This window comes from Brachyistius frenatus, unplaced genomic scaffold (genome assembly GCF_029030835.1).
Source record: "Brachyistius frenatus isolate BFR_SWC_R1_liver_20210118 unplaced genomic scaffold, ASM2903083v1 Contig_496, whole genome shotgun sequence".
Lineage (NCBI taxonomy): Eukaryota > Metazoa > Chordata > Actinopteri > Embiotocidae > Brachyistius > Brachyistius frenatus.
Window position 1 is genome coordinate 80719 of NW_027211095.1, and position 27034 is coordinate 107752.

The 27034-nt window shown below is 41.3% G+C and overlaps 1 protein-coding gene across 1 annotated transcript; it reads right to left on the reverse strand.

Annotated features, from left to right (window-relative positions):
* Window positions 1–1409: 1409 nt before the first annotated feature.
* smc1b (structural maintenance of chromosomes 1B) lies at window positions 1410–21903 on the reverse strand. Its single transcript, XM_069687857.1, has 25 exons — window positions 21795–21903; window positions 21254–21442; window positions 20341–20453; window positions 19653–19856; window positions 18145–18383; window positions 16941–17199; window positions 16571–16711; window positions 14490–14572; window positions 14069–14276; window positions 13511–13696; window positions 13162–13353; window positions 12894–13040; window positions 12530–12667; window positions 12185–12301; window positions 9663–9769; window positions 9246–9387; window positions 8852–8997; window positions 5097–5250; window positions 4887–4985; window positions 4651–4807; window positions 4201–4355; window positions 3593–3744; window positions 3214–3283; window positions 1650–1760; window positions 1410–1553 (listed from the first exon to the last, which is right to left on the reverse strand). The coding sequence occupies exons 1-25, from the start codon at window positions 21901–21903 to the stop codon at window positions 1410–1412; spliced, it is 3762 nt and encodes a 1253-aa protein (XP_069543958.1).
* Window positions 21904–27034: the final 5131 nt, after the last annotated feature.

Consider the following 27034-nt stretch of genomic DNA (forward strand, 5'->3'; position numbering starts at 1 on the left):
AATCCCTACCATGTCCCTGTTTAATATCAAGTGATCGTACTGTAGGTGTACTGAGAAATTAAAAGGCAAAGTTCACTCTTTTCAAACTAACTGTCAGAACGTCCAAAATTAAATATTAATTAACAAAAATCCTTAATAGGTAACCTAGTCTGGGTGATCCTGTACGGGAATCCACTCATAGTTAGTTTCTCGTCAACTATTAAGGAATTTTGCATTCATATTTAATATTAGACATTGAGTTATGTGAAAAGAGTGAACTTTCCCTTTAAATTACTTAAGTAGCTGTACAGTAAAATCACTTCATAATAAACAGGTTCATAGTCGGTGTCATCCCAAACAGGAATCCACTCAGGTTCTTGTCAACTTTTAACAATATTTTGTTGTTGTAATATTTAGGATGTGAGCAATCTGACTGGAGTTGAGCGTTTGAAATACTATACAAGTTTTTGTCGTTTATGATTAATTTCATGAAATTGTTTTATTCCTTGTTATTATGCCTTTGAATGTGATCCATTTGGCAAACTCGGGCCTTTCTCCGTCCTTTTTGGCGAACTCGGGGAGTTCTACATCCATTTTTTCTGTGGCGGCTGCCTTGACCGTGTTTAACAGATGACGGCTCACTTGACCGCAGTGCGAATTACTAGTTTACTTGCTGACGAGGTAGGCAGACGCTCCTAATTTAACCAAGTTAATAGAGTCGTTAGCAGACTATCTCGGGGCACTGGCTTCTGTTCACAAGGATACACTTCCGTAAATAATGATCACGTGGTCTGTATTTTGGTTGTTTCAGATCCAATCGTGCCCCCTGCTGATCCTATGATCCCACATAAGCAAGACATGTCGTCAGTAATATATTTGTAATATTTTTTTCATTATTATTACTTATAAGTAAGAAAAGCAGAATATCTTTAAATTTAATGAGCAAATCTAAGTGAGTAGTAAAAGCAAGTTATTTATATCCAACTTTATTGGCTTGGAAGAACAAATAAGAACCACATTCAAAAACATGAGCCGATTTCTGTAAATTCATGGCCGCTGTATTTGACATTGTATGTGCTTTACTCTTACACTTTGACTGCGTCTTGTTATCGACCACGTTTGCCACAATGTTTGCATGGAGGCAAATTAAAACACACAACCTTTTCATGAACTACCTAGCCAATCTAATCAAGCCCTAAATAGTGTAACCTAAGATTGAAACTTTTACCTCAGAAAAACAATTTAGTGAATAATACAAATCAAGTTACTAAAACTTCTTAAGTAAAACTGCCTGAAGTAGAACATAGATGGAGGTCATAACTTGATATTTAAGAGAGTTTCTCTGCCTGGACAACTTGTCAAAAGATAAAACCACTTAGAACTGGGCCATGGCCAATCAACATTAAGAAAAAAGGAAACACATTGTGGCTTCATGCAGATGATTTCAGGCCACGCAAATCCTGCCTCCTGTCCATTTCTGGATCTTTGTCCGTCTGTTTCCCACTGTCTTCCTCAACTAGAGGGTAAGGACGGAGGTCCAGGGTCAGAATGCGGCTGAACATGTATTCATCAAACTGTGAAGAAGAGAACGCCGTAGTGAGTGCATTGTTATTTAATAAAGAAATTAAAACTTCCTCTCCAACTTGCATGATGCTATAAAGGTTTGTTACATCTGAATAGACTCCCAGCAATGCGTCAGCCTTGGAGAAAAACTCCTCCTTCAGGGAGATGACAATGATCTGCATGTTCTCCCTGGACTCCTCTCTGATGAAACTGGTCACCTGGATAAATCAGAACATCCACACAAGGTGTGCACAATAATATATCATAGCATTTGATATGACATATAGCATTTGTGGATATTACAGCTGTAACTTATTATCATCATGTATATTATTAGGGAGGGCATTTTTTTTAATTGATCAGAACCGTGTCCCGTAACTCAGGCACCTTAAAAATGATATAAAGCAGAGAAAAGAAATACAACATTTTTATAGAGAGCATGACCAAAGGTCCATGATGTGAACACAACAATGAAATCGTCATATTTTAAGCTTATTTTTTCTTCACCTTTCAAGTTATGTTGCATATTTACATTTCTAGCTGTTGTGGAAAAAGTGATCAATCATCTCGAAGTGTGTGTTTGTCCACCTGGATAATACAAGCCTAGTATTAACTCTTTTCACACACGTTTTAAATGTCTACCAACTCCTGAGGAACATACAGCATCTTGCACTTGAGCTGCTAAATGCTCCACTACGTTTAGGGTGAGTTTTTTCACACAAACCAAGCTGCCTGCAGTGGCTGAAAATAATGTTATATCAGTGGTGAGAGTGGAGCACAACAGTAAAGTAATAAGTCAGACGTAAACAATGAGCTTAAACTCGTTATAAAGCTTCGTAAAACAGACTGGAGCTTCATTTTCAGGATTTAATTCTCTGCAGGTTCATCACGAGGCAGGACCTTCTCAGATTGTCACATTTTCCATTGACATTTGCCACTTTTATAAATGTATTGATTATAGCTGCTGTATGGAGGTCCACAGGAGTAATAGAAATAGGAATTGAGCATTTGGTGTATGTATCTGCAAATGAATTTATTAATCTACAGCGTTTCCCCTACTGTTGTCTTGCAATGACGGGATGCCCCGCCCTCTACGAAAGAAACAAAATGTAAACGTACACAAAGAACTGCAGTTACGTCCAGTGACTACTACTTATTTTTCTTAGTTCCTGTGCACCCGTTTCATTTCAGCTCAGTCAGATTCGCTAATTTTTCTGTCACTGAAAGTCACGCTAATTCGTCTGTTTCTCTGCTCTGCAGCGTGTCTGTGCTTCATGAAGGGCAGGGCTGTGCCTCACAGACAGGCAGTGCAGCAGAGTAAAGGCTGCACCAGGTCAATGTTACACAAGTTGATGAAAGCTGCACTCGTTACATAGCTGGAAAAAAAAAAAAGAAGCAAAATAAATGCCTAAAGTTAAGCTATCAATTGACAAACCTTAACCTGAAACTGCTGAAAACCAGAACAGAATATCAGCATTTTTGAAATGCTATTTCTGTGTGTTCTGTGGTCCTCCATACTGTGCTTTAAAGAATGGATTCACAGAATATATCCATATATCAAAATAGCTGACTATTCCTTTTCTATTGATTGACAACTAAGTTAGCAACAATAACTATTTCAGCACAGCTGTAGATTTTAACAGCGAGACCCGGATGCAGCTGGAGTCTTACCTTGCCGATGTTAGTGTTGTCCAGGGCTGCGTCCACCTCATCCAAGATGAAGAAGGGAGCAGGGCGAAAGCTGGGAGGAATGACACAAACGGCAAGTACACAAACAGCATGGACACAGTAAGCCAGCAAAGTCAGAGCTACAGTCATTATAATTGTTGCGACTGGTTTTACATACGTGGGAAAAGTGCTTTGGGTAAATGAGAAAGCCTTCCATTTAAGAAGGAATAGTCGTTTCAGCACACGGGAAAATACAGAAAGAGGTTCTTTTCAGGGGTGATACTTTTATCCCACTTTTGTAACCTCCTTACCGCTAATTTGATGTCTTGTCATCTAATGGAAACTATTCTACTTTAGGATTTCATTGTGAGTCTAATGTTACCTGTGTATGGCGAATACCAAGGCTAGGGCAGCGATGGCCTTTTCTCCACCAGACAGATTGTCCATGGACATGAAGCGTTTCCCTGGAGCCACGCAGTTGTAGTTGATGCCACCCAAGTATGGCTCATCGGGATTCTCTGCACTCAGAATGGCCTGGGACGCATTTAGCAGATTCATTGAATGTCTTTTCTTTGATTTTGTCATTTAAGGTATCTTGTACTTTGTTTATAACAACTGATGAAATACTCAGGTAATGAGAATTATGTTCAGTATACTGTTTAGTATATATTCAGCTTAACATAAAATGCCCTTCATGATAGAACTGGAGTGGGTTAGAAACCTTTATAGTCGAGTAGAGTGTAGATATACATCCACTTTAAACAAACAGTTTAATATACAGTAAATAATCCTCCGAGAATATACAAACTTGACAAATATATACAAAATGGATTGGTTGTAAGTCAGGTTGTAGTCAGGTAAATCTCATGTAAAAATACATCTAACAACAAACACTCTGGTGAGGGAAAGAAAAGTGATTCAAATGTAGATAAATACAATAAAAACAGATCAAGTTTAGTGTATGTTTCTATGTGTGTTCTGTTGCCTCACCTGGGCACTGCTGTTTCTGCATATTCTTTTATAAATTTCATCGATTACGACAGACACATGCTCGAAACACTGACTGAAGAGGTGGAAGCGCTGGGCTTTGACTTGCATGAACTCCTGACTGCACTTCCTGGCTGCTTTAGTGCTGACATCAAAGGCTGCATGAGAGAGAGGAGGTCAGTGCAGGTACTGCACAAATCATACATTTAAAAAAAACACAGAAATCCCATATGGTAATAAAAGATAAAAATCTCAATGAAAAGAGATGACCACTGAGTAAAACCCCGTATTTGTACTCAGTAATAGAAAATGGATACACATCTTATGAATGCAATGTTAAATATAGAAATTAAGTGGTTTTGTGTTGCAAAGCACTGTTCAGAGATTTTAGTACATAAATTCCACCAAGAGTTTTGTATTAAAACAGAAATCTCAATAAATTAAATTAAATACCTTCCATCACTTCCAGTAACTTGTCTTTCACCTCCCTCATTTTCTCCAGAGCTTTCAGGTTGGGGGCAGCAGTGTGATGTAGCACTGCCTCTATAGAGGAGACCGACTCCTTCCGCTTCTCCAGGTAGGCCTGCACCTCCTCCTCAGCCTGCAGACTCTGTCAACATACATTTTCAATTAATGCTCTGTGGTACCTGCTGTTCATATAAGAACAATGTTGAGGTTCCATGTCTCACCCTGAGCTCTGCCTCAAGTTCAGAGTAATCAATGACCAGCTGTGCCTCTCTATTGAAGATGTTCGCAGTGGCTGAGGTGCTCTCAGAATCTGTGTCCAGCTACACAGACCAGACAAATCAACAATCAGATAAGACTTTATTACTTTTAAAAAAAAGGTCAATTTTTTGCAGGACTAGTGATTAAGAAAAGACTGCACATCTGTGTCATACCTGAATCTCACTGATTTCATTCAGTTCCCCTGACAGCAGCGTGATAGGCAGGTTCTGGATCTTGCAGGCCAGCAGTAAGTTGTGTCTAGCTAAGCGTTTCTGCTCCAGGGCAGTCTCTGCGGACATCACCTCCTGCTGTAGCTTGACCAACTCTCTAAGAGAAATCCAAACAGAAAAAGAAGGCCATGTTAAAATTTGGTATATGTTGTCTTGTTAGATTTTTTTTTTTTCATTTTAGTCTTAATCTAGACCCTCTCTAAAAAAACATTCTTACTGCACAGCATATCAGAAAAAAAGCAACTCATTATATTTAAAACATACCGAATTGCATTAAAGATGATTCCATATGTGCAATTGATGGAAACAAACGTTCAAATAATGCATTACAAACATTAGTATCAAAGATTCAGATATTATTTATTTTAATCCTTGTATTAATAGACCTACAGTGCATCTGTAAAGTATTCACAGCGTTTCTCTTTTTCCACATTTTGTTATATTACAGCCTTATTCCAAAATGGATTAAATTCATTTTTTTCCCTCAAAATTCTCCACACAATACCCCATAATGACAACGTGAAATACATTTTTTTGAAATTTTTGCAAATCTATTAAAAATCAAAAACAAAACAAAAATCACATGTACATAAGTAGTCACAGTCTTTGCCATGACACTCAAAATTGAGCTCAGGTGCTTCCTGTTTCCACTGATCATCCTTGAGATGTTTCTAAAACTTGATTGGAGTCCACCTGGTAAATTCAGTTGATTGGACATGATTTGGAAAGACACACACCGTCTACATAAGGTCCCACAGTTGACAGTGCATGTCAGAGCACAAACCAAGACATAAAGTCCAAAGAATTGTCTGTAGACCTCTGAGACAGGATTGTATGGAGGCTCAGATCTGGGGAAGGGTACAGAAACATTTCTGCAGCATTGAAGGTCCCAATGAGCACAGTGGCCTCCATCATCCGTAAATGGAAGAAGTTTGGAACCACCAGGACTCTTCCTAGAGTCGGCCGCCCGGCCAAACTGAGCGATCGGGGGAGAAGGGCCTTAGTCAGGGAGGTGACCAAGAACCCGATGGTCACTCTGACAGAGATCCAACGTTGCTCTGTGAAGAGAGGAGAACCTTCCAGAAGGACAACCATCTCTGCAGCACTCCACCAAGCAGGCCTGTATGGTAGAGTGGACGGACGGAAGACACTCCTCAGTAAAAGGCACATGACAGCCCACCTGGAGTTTACCAAAAGGCACCTGAAGGACTGTCAGACCATGAGAAACTAAATTCTCTGGTCTGATGAAACAAAGATTGAACTCTTTGGCCTGAATGTCAAGCGTCATGTCTGGAGGAAACCAGGCACCGCTCATCACCTGGCCAACACCATCTCTACGGTGAAGCATGGTGGTGGCAGCATCATGCTGTGGGGATGTTTTTCAGCAGCAGGAACTGGGAGACTAGTCAGGATGGAGGGAAAGATGAATGCAGCAATGTACAGAGACATCCTTGATGAAAACCTTCTCCAGAGAGCTCTGGACCTCAGACTGGGGCGAAGGTTCATCTTCCAACGGGACAACGACCCGAAGCACACAGCCAAAGGAGTGGCTTCGGGACAACTCTGTGAATGTCTTTGAGAGGCCCAGCCAGAGCCCAGACTTGAACCTGATTAAACATCTCTGGAGAGATCTGAAGATGTCTGAGCACCGACGCTCCCCATCCAACCTGATGGAGCTTCAGAGGTCCTGCAAAGAAGAATGGGAGAAACTGCCCAAGAATAGGAGCCAAGCTTATAGCATCATACTCAAAAAGACTTGAGGCTGTAATTTCTGCCAAAGGTGCTTCAACAAAGTATTGAGCAAAGGCTGTGAATACTTATGTACGTGTTATATTTTCGTTCTTTATTTTTAATAGCTTTGCAAAAATTTTAAACAAACTATTGTCACTTTGTCATTATGGGATATAGCGTGTAGAATTTTGAGGGAAAAAAATGAATTTAATCCATTTTGGAATAAGGCTGTAACATAACAAAATGTGGAATAAGTCAAGCGCTGTGAATACTTTCCAGATGCACTGTATCTGTTAATTTGGAGTCTGGACCAATGATGATCATTTCAGATGTTTCTTAATTCAGCTGTAGATTTGATGCCATCCAGTTTTTGTTTAGTGGAAGTTGTTTAAGTGATTGGTGTGATTGGTGTCAAAGGAGAGATATAATTCTGTATCACCGGCATGGAAATGGTAGTTGATGTTGATATTGTATTTTTTAATAATATGACAGAACGCTAGCATATAGAAAGACAATAGCAAGGGTCCAAGAACAAAACCGTGTGGAAATATGTATTGTAGTCGTGCCAGTACTGATTTAAAATTCCCAATTTCCACATAGAAGGACCTCCCCGACAAAAAAGACTCAAACCAATCCAAAACCAAACCTGAAATACCCACCCAATTTTTACGACGTTCAATTAAATTCTATGATCAACTGTGTCAAAAGCTGCAGACTGATCCAACAGGAATTGAATACTCTGTTGTCCACAGCCAGCTGCTGAAAGAAGATCATGTAAAAACCTAAGCAGCGCAGTTTCTGTACTATCCCCTGACCTAAATGCTGAAATTTTTGAAAGAGACCATTGCCATTCATAAAATCCATTCATAAAATGGCAGGGGATGGACTGAATGTGCAACTTATAACATTGAAGAAGACTCGGGTTGGATCCATCTATTTTAATGAGGTTATTGTAATATTCTTATCTTGCCATCTTCACTGCTTGCTTACAAGTTTTCAATAAAACTTAACTTGTTCAAGTATGCAAGCTAACTGTACCGCCTCCATTTTTGTTGAACGCTGTGACAGGACTTCTTTAAAGATTTGATGTCATTGTTTAGCCGGGGCTGGTGTGTAGTTTTGGATTTCCTGGGTTTTAAAGGGATCACATTCTCCAGAGTATTTTCACAGATTGAATTGAAAGTGGGTGTAACGTCATTGATAGTTGATGATGTCAGTGGAGGCAAAAGCATTGCAGAATCTAGCAGCTGACGTGAAATTCAAATTGCAGGAATAAGACAGGTCTGTAGTATTGATGACTGTATCACAGACATAGGTGTTAAAAAGTTTTACAGTCCACACAAAGTGCCAACTTAATGCAGAATAACACTGCAAGTCTCACCTGACTTAATATTACTATCTCCGAAACTAACTAGTTTACAGAATTCTATCCTAATACTATGCATTCTATGCTCATACACAAAAGTAAGAAACCACCTAGAACAAAGCCTTCGGCCTAGAACACACTGCCTGCGTTACCCGTTGCTGTGTGGCGTCATCTAACCCTCGCATGTACGGTGTGTCATTCATGCAATTTTAAAACCAACACCTATTTTTCACGCGTGCTAAAATATACAGGTAAACTATTTGTAATCACATTTATACAGTATAATCACAGCAAACAACCAATGCATGTTTTAATTGTATCATAGCAAGAGTCTGAGGCTAATGTCATTGGTGCCTATATGAATAATTACTGTGTGCAGAGCAATGGCGCAAACCTGATTATTGAATCCCCAATTAAGAGGGAAAAAAGCGCATCACATAAGGCTTAAAATGTCAATTTATGACCTAAGTACGAGAGGGGCTCTAACAGACGTGCACCACACTGATGCATGCACATTCAGGCCTTTAGAGGCAGTAGTACGAGTGGCGGCAGTAATAATTGCACAAACGACAGGAAAAGTGGCAGAAAGAGGGAGTTTTACCTGTTCATCTCCTGAAGACTTTTAGTTTTCTGGTCCAGCTCAGCTTTGACAGCAGACAACTGGCCTTTGTTAGAGAGCAGCTGATTCTTCATCTCCAGCAGCTTTTTCTGACCTTCCTCCAACACCACCAACAGCTTCTCCTCATCCTGAAGGGGAACAGAAACATTGTGCAGAAAAAGCATGCACTGGCCAAAAAGACCATAAAAGGCCATGTTTGTTTTTAACCAGGGTGTTTCCAGCAACAACCAATGTGTCCTCTAAAACCCCTAATTGCAGACTCTAAAAGACATTGATATTTAGGGGGAAGATGGGTAATCCTTTTGCCATATATGGTAGTTTAAAAGTAGTGAACTACTTTATGTCAGCATTATCAGTGAAAGCCTGAGAAAATTACCTTTCTATGGTCAGCCATGCTTCTGTCCTCCTTACTGATGGTATCCTTCATTTTGTAAAGCTTCTTCCTCTGCTGCTCCAGTTGGTCCTGGTCATAGTCAAGTTTTGCATTCAGGCGAGCACACTGATTTTCAAACTCTAGCCTGCAGGGAGAGATGTATGAAGGTGTTTATGTTGCAAAACAAACCAGAACTTTCATACAGTATGTATCTGGTATCTGGTGAGATATTTCACTGTATTACACACACAGTTGGTGATTACACTTAAAATCATTCAAACTTCCTCACAAAAAAACATGATATTAAAAAGCCATAACACTTCGTTGTTTATCACGGAGTTATTTATCACAAAAAAAAATCATCATAGATTTAGCTGGTTAAATTTAGATACAGAAAACACTAGCGTGTGATTGTTGTACCGTTTCTTGTCAAGCTCTGTCTGCTGTTCCAGGTGCTCCTGCTCGTACTCTCGGATGCTGTCCACACCAATCTCAGCACAGAACTCAGAGAATACCACATCCTCCATCTAATTACACAGATCAGCCATACTGTTAAATGAATACCTACAGTGCCTTGCAAAAGTATTGACCCCCCTTGGCGTATTTATTTTTTTGTTGCCTTACAACCTGGAATTAAAATTGATTTATTTTTTTTATTTTTTTTGGGGGGGAGGTGGGGTTTGTATCATTTGATTTACACAACATGCCTACCACTTTGAAGATGCAAAATATGTTCTATTGTGAAACAAACAAGAAATAAGACAAAAAAAACAGAAAACTTCAGCGTGCATAACTATTCACCCCCCCAAAGTCAATACTTTGTAGAGCCCCCTTTTGCAGCAATTACAGCTGCAAGTCTCTTGGGGTATGTATCTATAAGCTTGGCACATCTAGCCACTGGGATTTTTGCCCATTCTTCAAGGCAAAGCTGCTCCAGCTCCTTCAAGTTGGATGGGTTCCGCTGGTGTACAGCAATCTTTAAGTCATACCACAGATTCTCAATTGGATTGAGGTCTGGGCTTTGACTAGGCCATTCCAAGACATTTAAATGTTTCCCCTTAAACCACTCGAGTGTTGCTTTAGCAGTATGCTTAGGGTCATTGTCCTGCTGGAAGGTGAACCTCCGTCCCAGTCTCAAATCTCTGGAAGACTGAAACAGGTTTCCCTCAAGAATTTCCCTGTATTTAGCGCCATCCATCATTCCTTCAATTCTGACCAGTTTCCCAGTCCCTGCCGATGAAAAACATCCCCACAGCATGATGCTGCCACCACCATGCTTCACTGTGGGGATGGTGTTCTCGGGGTGATGAGAGGTGTTGGGTTTGCGCCAGACATAGCGTTTTCCTTGATGGCCAATAAGCTCAATTTTAGTCTCATCTGACCAGAGTACCTTCTTCCATGTTTGGGGAGTCTCCCACATGCCTTTTGGCGAACACCAAACATGTTTGCTTATTTTTTTCTTTAAGCAATGGCTTTTTACTGGCCACTCTTCCGTAAAGCCCAGCTCTGTGGAGTGTACGGCTTAAAGTGGTCCTATGGACAGAAACTCCAATCTCCGCTGCGGAGCTTTGCAGCTCCTTCAGGGTTATCTTTGGTCTCTTTGTTGCCTCTCTGATTAATGCCCTCCTTGCCTGGTCCGTGAGTTTTGGTGGGCGGCCCTCTCTTGCCAGGTTTGTTGTGGTGCCATATTCTTTCCATTTTTTAATATTGGCTTTAATGGTGCTCCGTGGGATGTTCAAAGTTTTGGATATTTTTTTTATAACCCAACCCTGATCTGTACTTCTCCACAACTTTGTCCCTGACCTGTTTGGAGAGCTCCTTGGTCTTCATGGTGCCGCTTGCTTGGTGGTGCCCCTTGCTTAGTGGTGTTGTAGACTCTGGGGCCTTTCAGAACAGGTGTATATATATACTGAGATCATGTGACACTTAGATTGCACACAGGTGGACTTTATTTAATTAATTACGTGATTTCTGAAGGTAATTGGTTGCACCAGATCTTATTTAGAGGCTTAATAGCAAAGGGGGTGAATACATATGCACGCACCACTTGTCCGTTATTTATTTTTTAGAATTTTTTTGAAACAAGTTATTTTTTTCATTTCACTTCACCAATTTGGACTATTTTGTGTATGTCCATTACATGAAATCCAAATAAAGATCAATTTTAATTCCAAGTTGTAAGGCAACAAAATAGGAAAAACGCCAAGGGGGGTCAATACTTTTGCAAGGCACTGTACAGTATAACCAGCCACAATAAATGCATTGTTCTTTAAAAATTAATTTACTTAATGTTTATTTGTATGGATATGTATATAGTATGAACAGCACACCACTTCATTTATAGCCTAAGCTATTGTGCTATGGCCACAATAGATGGGCCCTTAAAATCCATAAAACTAAACAAAAAACATGATGGACAGTACAAAACACAAACTCAACAATATATACATACATAATATACAATATATATTACATGCAGAACACGATAGTGTAGTTAAATGTAGCAGCGCGCTGCTCCTTCAGGAAAAATCACAAGTACTTGTACTTGTACTTGTACACAAGTATTTACCTGTGTTACCATGAGTCGATATATCCTTGTATATCTAATGTGCTTTGCAGTTCAAGTGATTTTGAAACACTTCGGGCTCTGGCTGACGCACACATACAGAAAAACATAACAAAGCCATGGTGGCTGATTGATGCTTTTTTGTTTTAGAACTTCTGTATGCCAGTGGTTCTCATTTTGGGCACAGACACTTGAAAATGAAATTAATCCAACTCATAACAATGTAATTAGGATTTTCTTTTGCTGACAGGATAATACAGAAAATTCAGAGACTGAGAAATTGCTGCGAAACTGAATTCACTCGTAACCCCTGCACAAGGGCAAAAAGGGTAGTCCAGGTCAGCACAGGTTCTGAAAGCTCTGCAGACAGCAGTACCTGGTCAATCTGATCTCTAATTGTTGTCATCTCTGCATTCTTTGCCTCCGCACCCTCCTCCTGCATCTGAATCTGAGAATCCCAGTTTGCCAATTCGCTCTCCATACGAGAAATGTCCTGGAAACAATCAGCAAGACAGATGAAACATCGGAAGCACTGAAAAAAAGTACTTGTCACTTTACCTGTGTTACTATGAGTCGATATATCCTTGTATATCTAATGTGCTTTGTGGTTCAAGTGATTTTGAAAAACTTCGGGCTCTGGCTGATGTACACATACAGAAAAATCATGACAAAGGCTACAGTCTCAATTATGATATTACATTTCAGAGTTCTGTGGCCCTACCGCTTGACATTTAGGGATGTTTCTCTTCTGAAGATTTTCCAACTCCACTTTGGAGTATTTGAGGCGGGTCTGAACACCCTGAGCCTGCGCAATAATCTGCTTTAGGTCTGCCTCCTTCCTCTTTAGCCTCATCAAATCCTGTCACAAAACCATAACAAAACATGTGTCTTGTACTTAACAAAGTATTTTGCCAAAAATATATAGTGTGTTTGGCAGAATATATTGTACATTAAAAACAATTTAAAAAAAAAAAGAGGAATTTCTGAAACTTGGGCAGAATTTTGCAGAATCGAGACTTAAATTACTTTATTTAGATGAAATCAAGACTTTTAAGTTTAATTTGACAATTTGTGTGTTTACTCACACGCAACTCAGTGGTCAGCTGATCCTTGTGTTCTTTCAGCCGCCTCATGTCTTTCTCATCCCAGATGCGAGATTTGGTCCGCAGGTCACTGGAGCCTCCAGAGATCACACCTGATTTTGCAAATAGTGTCCCATCCAGAGCTACTGTCTACAGGAAACATAACCAATTAACGTGTCTGCTGTCATTTTAACAACTTCAAGCAATTGAAAAAACAATTACCTGAACTTCTCTCTCTAACTCAGTGAACATCAGTGACAGCTAAGTTTACCTTCATACGCTCCTGTCTGTCAAAGGCCACACTCTTGGCTTCTTTGATGGTTTCACACACCAGGGCATTGCCACAGACAAACTGCACGACTTTCCTCAGCTGGGCAGAACCTGTGGCAGCATTGACCTGTACAACATCAACCACCATCTTGGCACCAGGCACCTCCCTCAGTCGCTCATTCAGAGGACTCACCTGTGCACGCAGTAATGTTAGTCATGAGTGACTCACATCTACTAATGTGATTGACCAATAAATAAACCTATTCTTCACACTGTGAACAGCCTTTTTTGAAGTTTTCCATTTCAACCATCCAAAAAAACAGTTTGCTTTGGAAACTGTTTCCACTTACATTCAAGTAGTCAGTGGGTAGGAACGTCTCAGGTTCAGCGCGCTGCTCCTTCAGGAAAAATATACAGTCACGAGCTACTTTCTCTGTAGCGACCACAATTGCATTTATGTAGCGGCCAAACACCTTGGTGACAGCAAGCTGGTATTTCTTATGGATTGGGCTGCACAGGTCAGACAGTCGGCCATACTGGGAAAGGACAAAAATGGGTTCAGAATACCTTTCACAGTGAGAAACAGATGCTTGATATGAACAAATAATTTGCTTGTTCATAAGAATATTCCTTGAACTGTGTCTCTAAATACGCAAATCTACTTTATGAGCAGCACAAAAATAGCCATTAAATTGTGCTCTACAAGTATATTAAGCCCAAATAAAGGACTTAACACTGAAAGAGTTTTGAATGATGGGTCACTATGTACCAAAGTGATTTGTAGTTATATTGTTGTTATTCTTTAAGAGAAAATATCAATATATTTGTAGTAATTTATTTACAGTGAAGTAAATCTTTTAGGACCTGCAGAATATGATCTGTGCTCATTACGGGTGTCTGTTCCTTACCACAGTTTCAGGGTAAAGTCTGCGCAGTTTTTCAAGCAGCTCTTTGCGCTGCAACTGGCGTTTGCTCTCCTGGCTGTCCAGACGGGCGTTTCCCAGCTCCTCCATCACCTGGCCCAGCTCCTGGTTCAGCTCCTCACTACGCTGGAGGCCCCGCTGCAGCTCTGCACTCAGGTCCTCCTCCTGCTGCCGGCACTCCTCCAGGGATGAACTGGGTAATACAGAGCTCTTACAATTAGGTACGCTCAATTCTATGTTACTACATTCTAATTTTAAAGTACATATCTGTCACAGATAAACAAGCACAATGTTTGAATGAATGCCTTCTGAGAAAGACCTAAACAAAGGTAGCATTTATTTCATTTGGCTTTAGTGGTAAGTATAACTGTACAACCTTTTGGTGTAGGGCATACAAATTACATACTTGCAGGTCTTGGTGTACGCATCTAGCCTCTCAGCTCTGCATGTCAAATCTTCCAGCTGAGTTTGGCTGTTCCTGATGGCAACCTACAATAGATGATGTTCCATGCGTGGTATGATTAACAACATACAGTGCATCCGGAAATTATCCACCGCGCTTCACTTTTTACACATTTTGTTGTTACAGCTTTATTCCAAAATGGATTAAATAATTTTTTTTCCCTCAAAATTCTACACACAATAGCCCATAATGACAAAGTGAAAAAAGTTTGTTTAAATTTTTTTGCAAATCTATTAAAAATAAAGAACGAAAATATAAGACGTATTCACAGCCTTTGCTCAATACTTTGTTGAAGCACCTTTGGCAGCAATTACAGCCTTGAGTCTTTTTGAGTATGATGCTACAAGCTTAGCGCACCTATTTTTGGGCAGTTTCTCCCATTCTTCTTTGCAGGACCTCTCAAGCTCCATCAGGTTGGATGGGGAGCGTTGGTGCACAGCCATTTTCAGATCTCTCCAGAGATGTTCAATCGGGTTCAAGTCTGGGCTCTGTCTGGGCCACTCAAGGACATTCACAGAGTTGTCCCAAAGCTACTCCTTTGGCTGTGTGCTTAGGGTCGTTGTCCTGTTGGAAGATGAACCTTCGCCTAAGTCTGAGGTCCAGAGCGCTCTGGAGCAGGTCTTCGTCAAGGATATCTCTGTACATTGCTGCATTTATCTTTTCCTCGATCCTGACTAGTTTCCCAGTTCCTGCTGCTGAAAAACATCCCCACAGCATGATGCTGCCACCACCATGCTTCACCATAGAGATGGTATTGGCCAGGTGATGAGCGGTGCCTGGTTTCCTCCAAACATGACGCTTGGCATTCAGGCCAAAGAGTTCCATCTTTGTTTCATCAGACCAGAGAATTTAGTTTCTCATGGTCTGAGAGTCCTTCAGGTGCCTTTTGGTAAACTCCAGGTGGGCTGTCATGAGCCTTTTACTGAGGAGTGGCTTCCGTCCGTCCACTCTACCATACAGGCCTGCTTGGTGGAGTGCTGCAGAGATGGTTGTCCTTCTGGAAGGTTCTCCTCTCTTCACAGAGCAACGTTGAAGCTCTGTCAGAGTGACCATCGGGTTCTTGGTCACCTCCCTGACTAAGGCCCTTCTCCCCCGATCGCTCAGTTTGGCCGGGCGGCCGACTCTAGGAAGAGTCCTGGTGGTTCAAACTTCTTCCATTTACGGATGATGGAGGCCACTGTGCTCATTGGGACCTTCAATGCTGCAGAAATGTTTCTGTACCCTTCCCCAGATCTGTGCCTCGATACAATCCTGTCTCGGAGCTCTACAGACAATTCCTTGGGCTTCATGGCTTGTTTTGTGCACTGTCAACTGTGGGACCTTATATAGACAAGTGTGCGCCTTTCCAAATCATGGGGTATTGTGTTGTGTGTAGAATTTTGAGGAAAAAAATTAATTGTATCCATTTTGGAATAAGGCTAACAAAATGTGGAAAAAGTGAAGCGGTGTGAATACTTTCCGGATGCACTATTAATCTGACCCTGTAGTGTGAAATGTAGATAATATTTAACATTCAAGACACTTCATTTGCAATTTGCTCAGTTAGATATACAAGGGCTTTGGAATTCTTATGCGGATCTATCAATCAAGTATGCACACAATAACAAAAGAAAAATAATAAAATATACACATAATAAAAGTAGAAAAAGCATAACACCCTCTATTGTAATATCTACAATATGTTAGTTTTACACTTGGCATAGACTTTTTATGATTGCCATATTTTTAGACATTTCGAAAAAAAAATAGAGAGCTAAAGGTTACAAATATCAACGCGTAATCTGGCTTTTGCATGTGAAAAATGTTCAGTCTCTCATATGTCTTGTTGTTGCACATTAATTGTTTTTGTACCAAGGGATTTGTGGGGAAAGATGAGGTCAAAGAGAGAAAAATATATAGTGGGTCAGTGTCATTTCAGCCAGAATGTCAATAATTAGATACATGCATTTTCAACAGCTGTTTAATCTGTCCTCATGAACGTCAAGGGACGTGTAGTGTCAACAGAAATGCATCAAAGAAATTACCTCCACTTCCTTCTTTCTGCGCTGGTCGAAAGCCATCTTTTCACAATCTGCTCTCACCTCCCAGTGAAGCTTTTCTGCCTGCTGCCTGAGGCCAGCGCCCTGTTTCCTGGCCACCTCCTTCAGCTCTTTGTATTGCACCAACTATAACAGAAATATATGCAAAAAACATGATGAGGATGTTATGACTGCAGCATTACTAATGAATATTACTTTACTGATTACTTGTCCTTGGTGTTTTTTCAAGGTATCTGTAGGGCTAAGCATTTTGATTTGAATTGAATTTTGATACAAAAATTAAAAAATAAAACACATTTTTATTTAAACATGCAAGTTAGTTTTCGACCTTTGTGAATAGTATAAGTCTCATCACCTGATCCTCGTCAAGCTCTATGTCTCGCCCCTGGGCAGCTCCCTGTTCCTGGACCTGCTTCTCGTAGTTCCTCCAGGTCCTCTTAAGTTCTGAGACCCCCTGCCGATTTTCTGCGAGCTCATCCTCTTTAATAGCCAACAGCTTCTTACTCTTTTTCAGGGCATCACGGATGTCATCAGCCCTTTTCATGTGATGAGAGGCATTCACTTTAGCTTTGACGTACTGGGACTGAGACTGGGACAGGATATGCTCCTGGGCGCTGTGCGACAAAGTTAAAGGAATCCAGTTACTTTTGGTTAATAACAGGTTTAGTGACACCTGCAATATGTATGAATATTATATGGTGATTTGACTTGAACTAAAAAGATGCCATCATTTGAGGCTTGGCTGTTAAACTGAAACAAATGAAAACCTTTTTACTCCTCTATTAGCTACACTTTAAAATACTTTCGTCACAGTTGTATTACCACGAGGGTGGATCAAATACTTTAGAGACTGCTCCCGTTTGCACGTGAACGGTGTGCAGCACCATGATGTGCACATAGAACGGGGAAACATGAGAAAGTATTCCAAGTTTTGTCACTTCAATCAACATCAGCCCCTGACTTGCACTATTCCTCCATACTCCCAAAACTTAAGCAGAGAACGCACATCAAAGTTTGTGTCGAATTTTTGGAGAACAGAAAGAAGTGGCAGCCAGTCAAATCCTAAATTCTCAATGTGTTGAGATGTTGGAGATCCCAATTGTCAACGCGCCACAGTTCAACTGGTTTGCAACAAATTTTTCTCAAACACCTCAGAGCATCACAGTTGAATTCAGTCTGACCCATTGGGATAAAATGTACACCACAGCAAAAGTCAAAGAAAACCCACCTGGTTGTGCTCCTGACCTGATGCACACATTTGTGGTCTTTAACAATGATGGGAATGTCACTCAAAACACCTCTCCCGACTCACTGCTTCATTGGTGTAGATGCTCTGAAGCATTTTATTACTTTCCATTTCCCAAGTTTGACACAAAATTTGCTCATGTCAACAGAGAAATCGCAGATGCTCAATCAAGCAATGAAACTTGGAATACTTACACATTAAAGTTATAGCTTTACCCTGCTTCTTGCGCATCACAGTGCGACGCACACAAAAGGATCACTCTAAACTTTTTGATCCACCCGCAAACAACACCCTGAAATTTCATCCCACACACCGGACTTCCTTCTCGATGTGCTGCTGCTCTCTCATGAGGCGGCCATGTTCCTTCTTGTGGGTTTTGACCGTCTGTTCCCAGTTCACCAGTTTATTGTTTTTAGCAGCTATAGCGTGCTGTCTCTCCCTCATGGTGTCACTGAAAGCACTGATGCCCTTCTCGTTATGGTAGAGCTCAGTGAGACTGAGCTGCATACGGTTTTGTTGAAGGTCTTCTACCAATTCCTGGTATCTCTGTGCCTGGAAATAGGATGGTGTTGGGTGGAGTCACCAGATGTACAGGAAAGAGACAATTAATTATCTAAATTACAGTCCAGTTAATGCAGTCTATGATAACAAACATGTGCAGCATGTCTTGGTCCAGAAATTAAAAGGACCAAAAGGGCAAAAGAAGAAGCAGGTCTCTGCAAAATGAGTTAAACATTTTTGTTATTGAGGGCATATTTAAATCCCTGATTGAGGAAGCAGCAACAGTGCCATTAGTGATAGTACCATTTGAATCCACCTGCTGTCAGCCAGACACTTAATTTGTCTGTAGGTTGGTATAAATGTTGCTGGCAAGAAAAATAATTGCATGTGTCTGGTGACCTGAGGGATGGTTATGTACAAGCGTCTATGACAGAGTCCAAACATTATAGTTGTGATTAATGCTGCGCTCCAAATGGCATACTTCTCTTAATACACTCACATGTCGCACTCTTACATGTTAGTCCACTTACTTATGTAGCACTTGAATTTCATCAACGTCCAGTTGACTTACACTGTTCTTCGCTTACCGGAAAAAATCATAACATTTGAATGCAGCACTGTCAACATATCTGCTGGATTTTGTGTTTGTTGTGGTTTTGTGCTCTCTGTTTAATGCACACAATAAACATACTAATGGCTTCTATCCAACAGCAGTATGGTGGTACTTAGCTAAAAATAAACACATTAGTGTTTGCTGCTTCCTCTGCCGCAGTCTGAAAATACTTTTGGTCACTGGTACCTTACTTACTACTACTACTACTACTACTACTTAACCATAATGGCAAGAATTTTGTGTGAAAAGTGTCCATCATTTCGCACTTAATTTATGGACCATTTTGAGGACACCTACAGGTACTTATAGTGCACTGATATTTCCATACTTTACAGAGTAAATTCACCTATGCACTCATAATAGTCAATGTTAGTACAATTGTACGATTTGGAACACAGAATAAAAAAAAATGGGGGGGGGGGGGGGGGGGGGGGGGGGGGGGGGGGGGGGGGGGGGGGGGGGGGGGGGGGGGGGGGGGGGGGGGGGGGGGGGGGGGGGGGGGGGGGGGGGGGGGGGGGGGGGGGGGGGGGGGGGGGGGGGGGGGGGGGGGGGGGGGGGGGGGGGGGGGGGGGGGGGGGGGGGGGGGGGGGGGGGGGGGGGGGGGGGGGGGGGGGGGGGGGGGGGGGGGGGGGGGGGGGGGGGGGGGGGGGGGGGGGGGGGGGGGGGGGGGGGGGGGGGGGGGGGGGGGGGGGTGTATGCTTCTTTACCTCTCTTCTTTCCTCGAACACCTGTTTCCTCTCAACAGTGGCAGATTTTTTCTTGTTGAAGTGAAACTGTGTGTCCTCTTTGGCCCTAAGCAGGGCCTCTTTCTTCTTGTCATATTCCACAGCATATTGCCTGGACTGACTGATGCACTCCAACATCTTGGTCCTTTCCTTTGGATCCTTCAAAGCTATGGACTCCAATGCCCCCTAGTGAGGAGGAGCATGAGTGTCATGTTTATAGGGCATTTTAACACTGGCTTTTGTGCTTCTTTCAATAGTATTATGTTATGGCATTTATTAATGCTGTGACAGTTCACTGTCATTTTTTATGATTTCATAGATTTTTTTGTGACTCATTTAGCACAATTTCATTCATCATTTTATCTATGTTTATATCATTTTTTGTAAAGCACGTGCCGGCACTAAGAACCTGTCATTATATGCTAAATACAAAGTATGTTGTATATATTTTCCAATCTATTGTATGGAATTACAGTGGGGTTTTTTTGTGTATTAGTTCACCTCCATCAATATCCACAGCATGAAAAATGTCTGACGAAAAAATATTAACTACAACAAAGTTTTTGTTGTCTCAGCTCTACAAATGTTGTTCAAGAAATGTGCCATTTTATCAGGTTGTTCAAGTTTAACAATACTGATGTACTTTCAGTGCAGTCGCCTGGCATTTTACCTGGAACACCAGACAGTTTTGAGCTTTGGTCACAATGCCAATCTTCTCCAGCTCCTCAATGTATCTGGCAAAAGTAACATGTAAGCCGTTGATGCGATACTCAGAGGAGTCCCCTGAAAAATACAATGAAATGAAGTTAAGACAGATCTGACCCAAATCTGTATTTATACTAAAAGTGACATGGGTATATCATACTTCAATGCTGTTATGCATCTACTATTCCTTCACAGTGATCAGTGGAGTTGCAGAGAACTGGGACACTCTATAGTAGGGCTGTCACGATCATTAAATATTCATTAAAGATTAAATGTCATACAAATAATTTTGATTATGTAATCATTGTGACAGGCCTACTCTATAGGAGATGTTATTGGTTAATGTTCTCATTTTTATTTTGCAATGTTTTAAACAGGACAAACAAAATAGAATGTATCTCTATTGTATTAAGATGAAGCCATTCATAAACCTGAACTACAGGCATTCAAAATTTCAAACTTTACTTGTCCTTTAAAATGCTAAGTAGAATGAAAAATAGGAGCAAGTTTATCCTTAGAAAATTAAATAGAAAACAACAGTTTACTTTTCAAAAGACAATTTAATTACCAGGTGATACAAACGTAAAATTGCAACTTAGTAATGACCACATTGTCAGTAACTTTCTGAAAAATGCAAGTCAAATTTAGATCATCTTCTGGACATTTTCAGGCTTGGGAAAGGACAGCAATTATTTGGTGGTGAAATTGGTACAAAGCTTGTTAATTTACCATTAAATTCATCATAAATCAAATATCTAGTCAGATTTTCATCGATTCTTTTATTGGAGGAATTGTAGTTGCAATAACTGACAAAAAAATGAACAGTAGTTCACACAGTAAAATCTAACATGGTAAAAAACAACCCAATCAATACTAACCAGTAATGATCCGACAGAAGACGGTCTCTTGGTCCTGGTCGTCGCAGTACCGCATGGCAACGCGGGCGCTGTCGGACACGGGCTGACTGACGTGAGCTCCGTGTATGAGGTGTCTCAGGTGCTTCACCCGGAGAGAGGCGGCCCGCTCCCCCATGACAAAGCTCAGGGCGTCCATCACGTTGGACTTGCCTAGTGCGGGTTTACAGCTCTAAATGACTCATCTCATTAAAAACCAAGTAACGGCTTAGCTGTTAGCTACGTTAGCATGAACGTTTCCCCAGCTACATTTAGCAAAGACACATCAAGCTAGCTAATCATTTAAGGCCACGCAAAATATACGTTTCACAGAATGATGTTCTCTGTCTTTAAATAAATAGTCTTTGGTTTAATATTGTTAAACGGAGACTCACATTTATCTGATAAATGACACAGTGCCCTAAGCAGCTGCTAGCTGACACGTTGTCGACGTAGCTAGCAGTTCAGACTTCTACGGTTAGCTCGATAGAAAATGAGCAGAGTGGACTACAGAAAGTTTACTCACCTGAGCCGTTTGTACCAATTACACAATTAAATCGCATGAACGGACCAATAACTTGCTTCCCTCGCCATGACTTAAAGTTTTCTAAATCTATTTGTTTCAGGTAACCCATCTTAATGTGACCTACTGAGCCGAACAACCACGAGAGTCAGACAGGAAGTCCGCTCCGGAGACCACCGAGGCGGGAATCTGTTCGGAACACTCAAACCCAATTCACAAGTGGTTTCCAACCAGGTCCAACCATGTCCAACCATGTCCAACCATGTCCGAGGCCTGATCAGCTAAAAAAACACGTTTTTTAAATGCTGATTTCCATTCAATAATTGAATTATTCACAAATATAAACACATTATTTCTCTATTATTATTTAATTAATAGAGTATTGTGAAAATATACATCCCATGTTTGCCAAATTATTTCATGCTGATCACAATATATAATAATTATTATTATTATTCATGACACATTTCTCTCCTTTTGCATAATAAAAGCGGTTTTAAAGAATAAAAAGTATTGATAGGTTTGAATATGGGTGACCCTGGTCTGGTATTAACTAAATCTGTGCAGACCTGTGCTTTGTGAAAAAAAAAATAGATCCGAATTTCGAAGGTTGACAATTTGCATTTTTACTGGGATATCAAAAATATTCCACTAAACAGAGGAAGACAAAAGACAAAAGCAGGAGGCAATTTAAGAAAGATGTTTGAGTAAGGACAGGTTCATGTTCCATGCATGGTTTTATCCATACAGCCAAGAGAGTTGACATTACAAATGTTGTACTATCTGGCAGCTTTATTTTTTTTCCCTTGGAGACTGGAGAAGTGCCAAAAATATTTTGTCAGGGTTTTTAATTAATCAATTTAGAGCAGTGTCATTTATTTCTTTGTTGAACCAAGAATATATGTTTGGGAGAAGCAAGTCGTCTAGTGCCATAAACACAACAACAACAGTCTGAACAGAGGAGGTTGGTTGATCCCAGAACACAAGCAATAATTAAAACTGCAAGCAGTGAGTATGGGCCCTCGCACTTTGGCGCGCCGCCTCCCCGAACCCGTCCCCCCCGAACCCGTCCCCCCCAACCCGTCCTCCCCGACGTGCAGCGCGCGAGGGACCGCTTAAAGTTGCAATTTTTTGTGTCGTTTCCTGTCTCCAGCAGGGGGCGCTGGCGAGCCGTTTGGCCACGCCGACTTGCAAAACACATCAGATGTATCGTCTCACCACGCCGGACGTATGTCACACGTTTCGTGAGGTTTCAAGCATCCGTTGACCTTAAACATCAGCTTCCTGTGTCACGGCGAGTGAGCCGTTTGGCCACACCCACTCGCAAAACACATCAGATGTATTGTTTCACAACGTCGGATGTATGCGACACGTTTCGTGAGGTTTCAAGCATCCCTTTACCTGAAACATCAACTTCCTGTGTCGCGGCGAGACATCCAACTTTGACGCATCGTCACAGTGACGCCCATTGACAAAGTCGAACGAATGTCTCAATATATCATCAACTACATGTTTAGGTTATTGTGACCCGACTTTAGATTCATGGGATCAACCAGCTCGACGAAATGTTTCGCCGGGAGACGTGTGTTTCTACTTTCATGAGTTTTTGAATATGATAAAGCCTCCAAAAAGGCAAATCACTTTACATACGGATAAAAATGTTGAACGTACAAGAACATTTTTTTGAAATACAATAGGGCTTTCGCACCGATTCTCGGTGCTCGGGCCCTAATAACCATGACATCTAACCCTCACCCTTCTGTCACAGGACAGAGGATTGCTTCCAATGTCAGTCTATCTAATGTAAAACTGCATCACAGTTCCACGGCTTAAACTAAGTGTTTAAAAAGAAGTTTCTCAGTCAGCAGTATGGCAAATGGGAAAAACTACATGGCAAAAGTGTTTTCAAGTCACTTTGTGTGGACAATTTCACAGGAAACACAATGTTTCAAAAACAGCCTTGTCTCAGTGAGAGAAGTTCAAATACAGCATAAAACTGCATCACAGCGCCACGGCTTAAACTAAGTGTTCAGAAATCAGTTTCTTCATCAGTACTATGGCAAATGGAATAAACTACATGGCCAAAGTGTTTTCAAGTCACTTTGTGTCTGTAATTTCACAGAAAACAGTATTTGAAATCTCACTTTCTCAGCCTAATTTAAAACTGCATCACAGCGCCACGGATTAAACTAAGTGTTTACGAACAAGTTTCCTGCACAGAACTATGGCAAATGGGATAAACTATATGCCCAAAGTGGTATCAACTCACTTTGTGTTCACAATTTTACAGAAAACACAATGTTTCAAAAACAGCTTTATCTAACCCTAAACCTATCACTAACCCTCTAACTCTAACCACCTAAACTTAATCCTAACCCCTAACCCCCAACTCTAACCCTAACCTTACCCGAACCCTAACCCTAACCCTAAAACTAAGCCCTTAACCCTAACCCTAACCCCAAACCCTAGCTCATATCCCTAACCCTAACCCTCTAACCCTAACTCTAACTCTACCCCTAACCCTAACCCTAACCCTAACCCTAACCCTAACCTTCAAACCGTAACCCTAAACCTAAACCCTTAAGCCTTAACCCTAACCCTATCCCCAAACCCCAGCCCCTAACCCTAACCCTAATCCTAACCCTAACCCTAACCTTGACCCTAACCCCCCCTAACTCTAACTCTAACCCCTAATCCTAACGCTAACCCCTAACCCTAACCCTAAACCTAACACTAACCCTAACCACAATTTAACTGAAAACAGTGATTCAAATCTCACTTTCTAGCCTAATGCATCAAAGCGCCATGGCTTCAACTCAGTGTTTACAAATAAGTTTCCTACTCAGAACTATGGCAATTGGGATAAACGACATGGCCAAAGTGGTTTCAAGTCACTTTGTGTCTGCAATTTCACAGGACTAAAAAGTAGTCGAAACGTCGCAACAGGCACATTAGTTTTCAAAAACATATAGAGTTTTTGTTATTTTCTTTTCTTTTCTTTTGTTTTTTGTTTTTATTTTTAGACCCTCCTTACCAGCCGCGAAGTACATGACAGGGGAGAGTGGTTTTGGACTGGGAGACCTACCTGGAGGAGGGCCCATGCTCCACCTTCCCGCCGTTCATTCGGAGGGGGGGATCAGTTCCCTGAACCCTAACTCGCCTGTGCCGCCTCTGGGATAGGTTTCCCACACACATCCCCACTTCCCTACTTCCTCCAGACCACCGTGGAGATACGAAGGCATGGACAAAAAGAAGAATAAAGAAACTCTGGCCCTAACCCTAACCCAGGATAATTTGGCCCTAACCCTAACCCAGGATTTTTTTTGGCCCTAACCCTAACCCAGGAAACTCTGGCCCTAACCCTAACCCAGGATAATTTGGCCCTAACCCTAACCCAGGATAATTTGGCCCTAACCCTAACCAGGGACACCTTGGCCCTAAACCTAAATTTAGAAGGGGAAACATGGCCAATGGAAAAGAAGCCCCAAAAGCCAAGCCCCGCGCGGTATGGTTCAGTCCATTAGGCAAAGCAAAGTCAAAAGGGAAAAGAAAATCCACAGGGCTGACCAAGTGACCCCCAAAAAGGGAGGCAAAACCGGGCCAATGGATGAGGAAACCCAAAAGACAAGCAAAGCCATGAACTGTGAAGTTCCTGGGGACAAACCGCTGCGCAGGGTGGACGGCCATTTGGAGGGAAGCTCAAGAAGCCATGCCCCCACAGGACAGGGAGACTCCACGGAAAGGAGCAGAGGCGGACGCCACCCCTGTCCTCATTTGGTTTAATGTTTTTTAATGTTTAAAAGAACACTCAGAGACCACTTTTCCTTTAGTTTATTCTTCTTTCCTGCCTGCTCCTGGTGAAAGGAAAAAAGAAGCCCTCTTCACAGACTGGGCACTTGGCCAGGATGTCTGGGCCCGCCCCTGCAGACAGTGGGAGACAGACAGGGGAGCAGCATCTGCCCCTTCTCTCCATTCTCCTTTGAGCTGAGCAGGGGAACAGACCTCAAAGGCCAACAGGTAAGTATGTGTTTTTTATCTTTTTGTTTTATTATTTTTTTGTTTTAAATGTGCCTTTGCCTGAAGAAGACTAAAAAGTAGTCAAACATCACTACAGGCACATTAGTTTTCAAAAACATATAGAGTTTTTGTTCTTTTCTTTTGTTTTGTTTTTTGTTTTTTGTTTTTATTTTTAGACCCTCCTTACCAGCCTCTAAGTACATGACAGGGGAGAGTGGTTTTGGACTGGGAGACCTTTGTGTGGACAATTTCACAGAAAACAGTATTTCAAATCTCACTTTCTCTGCTGTGATGCAGTTTTACATTAGGTTGTTTGTGAACACTTAGTTTAAGCCATGGCACTGTGATGCAGTTTCACATTAGGCTGAGAAAGTGAGATTTGAAAGACTGTTTTCTGTGAAATTGTCCACACAAAGTGACTTGAAACCACTTTGGCCATGTAGTGTGTGCATTTGCCATAGTTCTGAGTAGGAAACTTGTTCATAAAGACTTTGTTTAAGCCCTGGCGCTGTAATGAAGTTTTATGCTGTATTTGAGCTTCTCTCGCTGAGATAAGGTTGTTTTTGAAACATTGTGTTTCCTGTGAAATTGTCCACACAAAGTGACTTGAAAGCACTTTGGCCATGTAGTTTATCATTTGCCATAGTTCAGAGTAGAAAACTTGTTCGTAAACACTTAATTTAAGCCGTGGAGCTGTGATGCAGTTTTATGCTGTATTTGAGTTTCTCTCGCTGAGATAAGTCTGTTTTTGAAACATAGTGTTTACTGTGAAATTGTCCACACAAAGTGACTTGAAAGCACTTTGGCCATGTAGTCTATCTATATATAGAAGCAGCACCGAAAATAGCAACTACAACCCAGGAATTGAGAAAGCAGGTTTCACAGCTCCTGTAGTTCTCCACTGTGTCCACCAGAGTGCAGCAGACGCCTGTTAAGTACTGTGTGGAGGATCGTGGTCTCTGATTGGATGAAGTGGAAAAGTATATTTCCCATGTTCATGAGTATTTTGTTCCACTTCAACGTTACTTAGGCGTTGATAAAAAGTATGAGAGCAAGCAGTAGTAATATTTTCCATTATTAAACTTGTATTTGTGTCTTTCTGGAGCTGTGAAATAAAAAAAAGCGCCACGGGTGATAAGGACATGACTGAACAGTGCTATAAATGACATGTGTTTACTTTAAGTTTGTATCAAACTGAATGGACTCAGTCATGATGAAACTCTGTG